The following is a 10,129-nucleotide window of genomic DNA, read 5'->3' as shown; positions in this document are numbered from 1 at the left end:
ATAAAGGTTTTATACATTTATTTGGTTGGTTGGTTTTGGTTTTGTTTTCATTTTGAGGTGAAATAAATAAAAATGTATTTTAATATACTATAACATGATGTTCTAAGTATGCCTTTATCAACTATATTGATCAATTGCAGTTTTAAATTTATTGAGAATTTCATATATTAAAACTGTACTTATATATGTTATACCCCACACTCTTTCCTTCAACTCTTTTCATGCCCTTCTCAACTTTATGACTTATTTAATTATTGTTAAACACACATGCATGAACTAGGCCTATTGTTCTTATTAACTGTTCTTTTTCATGATAGGTAGTTCATGACAACAAAGAGTTTTTTTCCACTTTCCTCACTGATACCATGGTTATTCAGAAGAGGTTCCAGGCTGTACTTTATATTTTATATAGAGATTTTCAAGGGAACTGAGATATATATGGGATAAGAGATGATCCCTGTGGATCAACAACAATTGAAAAATGGATAGAAGTTCAGCTCATGCCAGACAGTGGTGGCACACACCTTTGATCCCAGGACTCGGGAGGCAGAGGCAGGTGGATCTCTGAGTTTGAGGCCAGCCTGGTCTACATAGTGAGTTCCAGGACAGCCAGGACTATACAGAGGAACCCTGTCGCAAAAAATGAAAATGAAAGTTTAGCTCATGAAAAAAAATATGAACATGTAAGCAGTAGAGAAGGAATTTATGTGAAGGTAGTGCCATGGAAGCAAAGGAACAAAGAATTTGAAGGAAAAAAAGATAGTCATTAATAGAGTAAGATGTTGCTGAGATGTTAGGTAGAATAAAGTATGTGGTAGATTATGAAATCAGGATATTTGTGACTTGGACTCTGGCCTCAGACTTCTGGGTGTGAGCATGAGCTTCTACATTCACCTGTTTGTGACTTAGACAAATCACTAAACATTTACCTGTCTTCATCTTTCTTCTTTTATAATAGTTACTGTGAATATTAAATTAGTATGTATACCACAATTAGGATAGTAATATGCATATAGTAAACCATTAGTTTATTAATATTGATAGCCTTTAATTATGAGTATTTCAAGTAAATATATATAAACTATTAGCTTTTTTTGGAAAGTAAATAATAAAATACTGCTTTTCTTTTCTACTGTTTTATATTCAATATAGTAAGGCCTTGAAAAACGTATCAAAGAACTAAATGTAAAGAAATTTACAAAGAAATTTTATAGAAAGAAAATAAATTTCTAAAATTTAATTATTCTTAATTTCATTAATTTTATTTAAATGCATCACAAATACTGTGTTTTATCAAGATATAAGCTTAAGAACAATTCGTTTAATTATTGTTCAAAATAGTACATTATACTATTTTATTTTGGTGATTTTCAAAAGCTGTTCTTACTAATCACAGCCTTACTTTTCCCTTTGTAGGTCACCATTTGCTGCTGTGACAGACTATTCAGTCACAAGAAATAACGTCATACAGCTTTGCTTGGAATTAACAACAATTGTGCAACAGGTATTAACTGACAAGATTTTTGTTAAATTACTAGCTATTTTATATTTCAAAACTGGGCCAAAGGTTCTTTAATTTTTTAACCTTCATTTTTATTTTATTGTTACACGGATGGATGTTTTGCTTGTGTGTATATTTGTGTACCATGTGCATGCTTAATACTTCGTGAAGAAGGTTGGATCCCATCAATAGCTAGAGTTACAGATGTTTGTGATCCAGAATGTGGGTACTGGGAATTGAACCCAAGTCCTCTGTAAGAGCAGCTCATGTTCTTAACCACTGACCCATTCCTCCAGCCCCTAGCAAATGGTTCTTTAGAAGCAAATAATCTATTGTTAATGTATGCATGTATCATGTTTTGTTTATCAAAAGGTTATGAAATGAATTGGAATGCTTAACTTCATTATTTTTATGTCATGTCTATCAGTCTCATCTTCAATGGAATTTCTAAACTGATATCACTTTCACGAAATTAAATCACTCAATTCAGATAACAACTTCAGATTTTTGCTCTGATATTAATAGTTTCACTTTGTGTGTACAAATAAGCAAATAAATATATCTGACAGCTTTTAGTAATGGTCTAATTGCCTGAGTGATTTTTCACTGAAAACTATGCTAGAGATACCAAAATCAAATGCCTTCAGGAGTGTAACAACTAGTATGCAATTCTTTTATAAAACAATGCAAAATGAGAGACTAAAGTAAATTTACTAGTAGATCTACAGAAATGTACTTGTATCAATAAAGTATGTCTTGAAAGTCTTATGTTTATATAGCTACAACTTTCCATAAATCTGATGATATCCTACTACCACTGCTTCTATCTCAGAGTACCATTATCCAATGATTCAAGTGGGAGGAAAGGGGGTAATGTATAATGATGCAAAAATTATTGGATAAACTAGAGAAATTGTGGTCTAATTTATCCTTGTGACATCTGTCCTTTATTATCTCTCATAGCTTTCAGGTTGCTATATTGTTTATAATCCCTGAAAGAAATAGGACATTTTATTAATACAGATTTATTAACTTTGTATACTCTTGTTATATCATGTAGATATTTTTGCATCATATATCTCACAATTTAGGTTCTTAATATTTTCACTTATAGCCTAGTGAGTTATATTGTGACTCATCTAAATAAGACTTTATCTAAAGCATACCCATTCTCATGTTGCCCTCAAAGACGTGTTGGTATTCTCAAAAGCTTTCAGTAGCTTAGCTGTTTTGCTCACCAACTCTTTAAACATCTCGTTATAAAGTAGCAATGGGTTTTTGAGTTTTGCTACTGAGAGAGGTCAGAAAACATTAAGTAGACTAGAGAAGAGATTAATTTATAGGCTGAACTTTAAGTACATTCTGTCTTGACCAAACAAAATTATTGAAATACTCCAAATGTACTTAGAACACAGAAGGACTTTCGGAACCCTCCACCCACCATATATACTTTGTTTAAAGGATGATGGTGTGCCCCCTTAGGACATTTTGCTCATACGTTACCTACCTCTCTATTTTAAAATTCAGTAACTCATGCTATTTGTCACAGCTACTTTCACCTGATTCTCATTTTCCCATCACATGTCCTGTGTGATGTGTCATCTTTATTTTAGAATAAGATCTTATGTTCTTGGTTATTTTCTTGCCCTAATTTGTAGTTAGCTCTATTGTTCCTTAAAGGAAACTTCAAATGTAAACACATTAATAAATAATATGACATCTTGTTTTAATCTTTCTATAAGTATAGAATTGATCACCATTGAATTAGTTATTACAAATGTAAGCCAGTTTTGCTATTTGTAAATAAAATGTTAACTTCCTTTTTTGGGTTTCAAAGGAGCTAACATGATGTTCCAGCGTAACTTCCATTTTATCTTCAAGAACTCCCATGTTTATTAACTGTTCTCTAACTCACACAGATAAACTATCACTAGTAAAACAAATTTTAGTTTAGCCATTTGTCTTATGATACCTCTCTACAATATGCACTTTATATCTTTGATCTCTGTCTTATTAAAATCATACCCTATCCTTCAAGGTATTTGAGAAATGCTACTTCATTTATGAAGTTTTTCTGATTTCACACAGGTGTTTGTATCTTCTCCATATGTTGAATCTTTATTGTAATTTTGCTCCTGATGTAGTTAAAATGAAATGCAACACCTTGCTCTTGGTCTTTTAGTTTCCCACATATTTGTTGTTTTCCTTTTTTTCTGTAAAATATTAGACTAGTTAATTACATTATTCTCTTTTGTGCCCTTTCTGATGCATATCCATTGTTCATGAGCAGAGGTTGAGTTCCTCATCTTCCTATGCGTGGCATTCCCCATATCTTCTGGGGCAGTTAAATCCTTCTGTGAACAACAATTAGCTTAGTTTGATTAGACGATCAAGTCCTTGAATTTAGGAACAGTGTCTTTCTTATTTCATAGGTACTATTTGTTAAAAATAAATTGACTGAGCAGAATTAAACTCTGTTGCAAGCTCATGCTCATTTGTATTTTGATAATGTAAAAACAAAAGGGAATTAGCATTATTCATTTTTGTTAACACTCCTGTAAGAAAGTTTCCATTCTGTTTTTGTTATCCATCTTAAAAAAAAAAATCTCAAAGACTTCTATCACTTTAAATTTCTCTTCATTAGTTAAAATAAGATTACTGGGATTGATGACATAGGTCAGTGATAGAGCACTTGTGTTTGGATGTGGCACTGCTTCAATCCTCAGTGATACAAAAAGTAAAAGTAAAAGGAAATGAATATTTTATCCTCATAACAATATTCCAGGCTAGCATGAAAACTTTTCTGAAACACCATGCAGATTCCTAATGCTAACAAAATGTATCTTATAGCAGTGCTTCTTAACCTGTGGGTTTCCAGGCATCCTGCATATCAGATATTTACATTATAATTCTTTTTGTTGTTGTTGTTTTGTTTTGGTTTTTTTTTGTTTTTTTTGTTTTTGTTTTTGTTTTTGATTTTTCGAGGCAGGGTTTCTCTGTGTAGCCCTGGCTGTCCTGGAACTCACTCTGTAGACCAGGCTGGCCTTGAACTCAGAAATCCGCCTGCCTCTGCCTCTCAAGTGCTGGGATTAAAGGCGTGCTCCACCACCCAGCTACATTATAATTCTTAATAGTAGCAAAATTACAATTATAAAGTAGCAACAAAATAATCTTATGGTTAGGGTCACCACAACATGAGGAACTGTATTAATGGTTCACAGCATTAGGAAGGTTGAAAACCACTGTTTTAGGGAAAATTTGCATATTAGTAGACAAAAGTTATCTTTAAAATACTACATTGTTTTTCTGCTGTAAGTGATGCCATCTAATTTTTTTGAGTTCTGTGTTCTATTGTTTCCATAGTAGCAATAGGAATGAGGACTGATAGATAAAATCATGAAATAGAATAGTTAATTGTTTGTTTCTTGATAGTGAATCTATGTACAGACCTTACTTTTCTATATTTTACAAATCCCAAAAGTGAATTTAAGCTATCAACAAAGAAGGAAGTTTTCCACACTGAAGGAATATTAATGTTTGAAAAAGGAACCTATCATAAACAAACACTGAAGTTATATTTTAAAATAAATTTCATATAGTTAGCTTCTAATACATTGTCTAATTCAGCTATTGTATATATATATGTATGTATATATATATTAATGAAAATTTTATTTGGAGTTATATGAAATACATAAATATTAAACTTTAGCTGCCACTTTAAAAAAGGCCAATTTGACTAAGGTATGGACTTTAAAAAATATCTAGGGCATGCATTTATTACCAGGCTTTCAAGAAATCTCATCTGAAGAGTTTTATGCTTTGAAATATGCTGCGCTTAAAATTGTTTTTCACTCAACTTTAATTATTTTTATTCCCTTTGCAGCAAGATGAGATGATCAATATCTAAAAATAAACTGTCACAAATGGCTTTTCTCACTTTAACGCAAAGGGGTGGTACTAGGGAGCAAATGGAAAATTCTTATTGATGTTGGACACTTCTATTTCAAATAATGTTAAAATTAGGGAGAAAAGGCATTGTAAGTTTTTTCATTTGGAAATCTCCATTTGAAGTATTTACTTAGTCTAATATAATGTACATCTTTTTTTTACATATTCTGTGTTTAATTGCGTTGGGATGTTTGAAGCTTCTAAAAGTATTTTCCCCAACATAAAATTTGTTATAAAACCACTCAAGAAAAGAGAGGAACTTGTTTTTAAAAATCTTAACTGTAAAGCATTCTCAGAAAGAACTAAAGCTTCTTTCAGAGCCCTGTCAGCAACTGAATCCGAAAAATGAGACAGGTACCCACGCATTTCTGTCAGAATTGAAATAATTGCCATGATACCTGTCTTCATGGGTATCAGCATAACCTAAAATAATTCTACTGTACCATTTTAATATTCCCTTCTTCAGACACAAAAACTGAGATTGTCACTAATTAAGAAATGAGCACAGAAGTGTCATTTTGAAAGGTAACACTTTGATGAGGTTTAAAATACTTGAGACAAGGGACAAGGATAAAAGCAATTTGTCAGGGGGAATGTAACCCAGCTCGGGTAAGTCATTCCACACTGGCTAATTCATGTGATGGCTGCTACAATTTGTAATCATAAGTGATAATATCTAGCTCAAAGTTAACAGAAGGATCAAAACAGATAAAAATGGATCACAGTGTCTAGTGAAAATCAAGAGGGATCTAAGAGGAGATTGGACAAGAGAGAGATAAAAGAATTGCATTTAAAAGCATAAATTTACACGTATTTTTCTCCTATTTGTGTTTGTTAGTTTTCTTGGCAAACATTTATACTTATATTTGATTTATATGCCAAGAGAATAATTTCAAGTGTTGTAAAACACATTAAATAATTTTCAGTTGTTAAATTTGGAGCAAAAACTTTTTTTAAAAATTAAATTTCTGGCAATATGATTTTACTTGGAATTGTTTCTGGTTTCTTTACTTTGCATAGTTATTCACTTCATTACAAATACATATTTAAGAAAAAAAGGTATTATTTTGTTGATACTCTTTAAATATTCACATTAAAGAATGTTTTTATTTGCCAAGCAATCTCACTTAAATTATGTATTTGTGCTCTGTATACATTTTCTTAACTTTACAATACCTTTTATATAAAAATGAAAGTAAAAATTTATATTTACTATTGTACAATTATGATTTTGAAAGTAAAACTATAAACAAGCATGTACATCTTTTTAAAGTATTCCTACTGGAATTTAACTACTTTTACTACTTAATTTTAGGATTTTACTCAAGCTTGAAAGAAGATTATAACTTTTATGGCAGTGAATTATAATTTGTGATTTTACATTCTTAGAGCATCCATTTTTAAATACTTAAAGAACATTGCAAAATTTGTTTTAAAAGTATAGCTAGGAATTGATTTTAAAATCTCTATCAATGATTCATCTAGGGAAAAATGCCTGTAAAATTATTAGCAATATCTGTCATGTCTCCTTAATCATATTCCATGTTCATGAATATCACCACCTTTATATTCTTCATGACGACTTTCTATAACTTACCTCTCATATTTTATAAAATACTGTGGTAGGATTTGACATGAAAGAAGATCTGAATTTAATTGTCTTGAATATGCTTTTGAATGGTATATACACTTGGATAAATTACCTCATATCTCAGATGTTATTTATCTGCAAAACTGTATCATTAAGTATCTGTTAGATTATTACGGAGCTTTATGTGAGCATTTGAACATTTCATAGCAACTTAATAAATGGCTATTAGAATTATAAAGCAAAAGAGACTTTGAAAACACCTAAACTTATCTAGTTTCTTGCTTCATTAGAAGCTCAAAAGACTGATACTCTGCTTAATTTTGCTATTGAATAGTCATGAAATTTAAAAAACATTTCTAAAATGTGTGACTTAAAAAAATAATTTGGAAGCCAGGCATAGTGTCACATGCCTTTAATGCCACCAGAGGCAGGTGGATAGCTGTGAGTTTGAGGCTGGTCTACATAGTAAGTTCCAGTATAGCCAAAGCTACAGTGTAAGACCCTGTCTTGAAAAAAAAAATAATTTGGTTTAGTTTAGGACATTTTTATATTTTAATGTACATATGCATAATTAGTATTCTGCAATTTCTTAAAATATTTCTTAAAATATTGACATTTAAAATGTAATGCAGAAATTAATGTTTGTCATATATGAACTTGCCACTCATGCATTTATAAATCATCTATATTTGAACACATATATTAATTTGAATGGTACATTTATAATAGTCATGCAAAATTTGTGTTTTAAAGGTGATAGTAACAATCAAACTTTAATTACATACATGTAGAAATATAAAATGGTCATCAAAGTTGTGCTTGAATAGGCAGAACATATTCTTCAGTTCATGCAGTGTTGTGGCATGAAAAGCTAAGCCAGAGTAGTCTCATAGTCATTTCAAACACAGCTTTAAATACTTCTACTGCATGCTAAGGGTTAGTGTTTAAGCCTTCGTGTATCAGACATTCTAGGTGACCTGAAAATTGAATTGGAGCTCTTGGTATAGAAACTGGGGCATTTCAGACCAAAAACCAGGGCGAGCCTTATATATCATTTTTAAGCAATATGAACTATATTAATTTTGCATACTCAGATGGTATGAAATTTGGTTCTATTTTTCCTTTCTATTTAAACTAATAGATTTAATTCATTTCACCTAACATTCTTTAAATTTTTTCAGCTGCTTTAATTATTAAAAACCATTATTTATATCTTTTCAGTTTATCCTAATCAAAAGTCTGACAATATTATCTAATCAAAAGTCATATAATAGAAGTATTAGAGGTGGTAGTAAAATAACTTGAAGATTTTATCTGGATACACATATAAAAATGGAATTTGTAAAGTTGATAGTATGTTAAATACATGTAAATTTTATCGTTCAAAGGTATAATGAGAATGTTCAAATAGATAGTTCACAGGCATAAGAAAGTTTCACTATCTTTAATCATTTCTTAATTCATTCATTCACTTTGCATCCTGATTTCAGCCCCTCCTTCTTCTCCCAGTCTTGCCTCCTATGGCCCCTCCCTCACCTCTGAGAAGGGGGAAGTTCCCTATGGGTATCACTTCACTCTTGAGCTTCAAGTCACTGCAGGACTAGGCACTACCACTGAGGCCAGACAAGGTGGTAGCCCAGTTAAGGGAACAGAATCCACAGTCAGGCAAAAGATTCAGGGTAACACCCTGCTCCAGGTGTTGGGGGACCCGCATGAAGACCAAGCTGCACATCTACTACACATGTGCTGGGGGACCTAGGTCCAGCCCTTGTGCTGCATATTTTCTAAGGCTTTGGATGAGAGGATGAGTAAATAAATTTTGTATGCTAAGAATTTCTTAAAGTCATCATTCCAAAAGACTTTTAAAGGTGTATATTATAGTATTATCTGTACCAAAAAAAGAATAGATGATTTATACTGCATTAGTTAAGTTTTCTTAGAGGGGGACATAACATTGTACTAGTTCTCAGACATCAACCTTATTTAATATATTATCCTTAAGCTTTGTATTATAGTGTTGTGCAATATTCCATGTATACAGAATAGTATATGTAACATGTTTGCTATAGAGCATAACAATAAATAACACATAAATCTATCTTGTAAATTTAATAGTTGGAGTGCTAACTAATAGCATTTTAATTATTGAGCTACTCCTGCATATTGTATGCCTACCCTCTTTCATGGGTTTTATCATATTGGATTTTTGTCTTTAAATATTCATAGATAATATTTTGCTAAAGGCATTTAATGATTCTTATCTTTAAACTTTAGGAAAATATTATCACTAAGCATCTCACATTTTTTTCACTTGATATGTTACTAAATTTTTATTTGACTTATATCTGTAGTTCATTTCACTGAATATAATATTCTGTTCTTTTAATATTCACTAATATATTTATTCTCCTGATGATGGACATTTGATTGTATACCCACATTTAGGTTTACAATGAAGAACATATCTTAAGTTATATTGTTTATGATACATTGTGCCATTCTCTCAAAATATTTTCTTGCTTATTACATTTGTACTTCCATTTTCATTCACCCCCTAAACTCATTGTTACATATTTTATTGTATAATTCACCTTTTAAAAGCTTTTAAATTTTTCTCAAAAGTCATAAGAACTAACTTTAAACAGTATGCTTATGTTATATGTAAAGAAACAGATGCAGAAGTTAGGCATAAGTGAACAGATGTAGAAAAGTATGTTAATGAATTGCAAGCCTCGTGGGGATAAATAAGCCTCAGAAGATTTTCCCTTGTGTGCTACCATTTCCAACATATGGTGGATTAGTCTAAATTTTCAAGCCAAAAGTAATACCAATACATTTTAAAAGGTTTTTCTAGTCAGACCTAGTGAAAATAAAAGGCCCCAACATAGCTAGTACATGGCACATAAATGTTTGCTGAAAAAAAAATATTTATCTTTTCTCTTAAAAATTCACCAAAAGAAGGTTCTAGAAATTTAAGTTCACCAGGCAGTGGTGGTGCACGCCTTTAATCCCAGCACATGGGAGGCAGAGGCAGGCAGATTTCTGAGTTTGAGACCAGCCTGGTCTACAGACTGAGTTCCAGGACA

General features: G+C 31.4%; 1 protein-coding gene across 7 annotated transcripts in view; it reads left to right on the top strand.

Moving 5' to 3' along the window:
- Cnksr2 (connector enhancer of kinase suppressor of Ras 2) overlaps positions 1-10,129 on the top strand; it is a 226,767-nt gene that overhangs the window by 56,815 nt on the left and 159,823 nt on the right. For all 7 annotated transcript variants that reach the window (XM_031370058.1, XM_031370042.1, XM_031370067.1 and 4 more), the window contains exon 4: positions 1,417-1,504. In XM_031370058.1, coding sequence (XP_031225918.1) covers positions 1,417-1,504 — 88 coding nt within the window. The remainder of the gene's footprint in view (positions 1-1,416; positions 1,505-10,129) is intronic.

This window comes from Mastomys coucha, chromosome X (assembly GCF_008632895.1).
Source record: "Mastomys coucha isolate ucsf_1 chromosome X, UCSF_Mcou_1, whole genome shotgun sequence".
NCBI lineage: Eukaryota > Metazoa > Chordata > Mammalia > Rodentia > Muridae > Mastomys > Mastomys coucha.
This window is presented reverse-complemented; position numbering and strand designations above follow the sequence as displayed.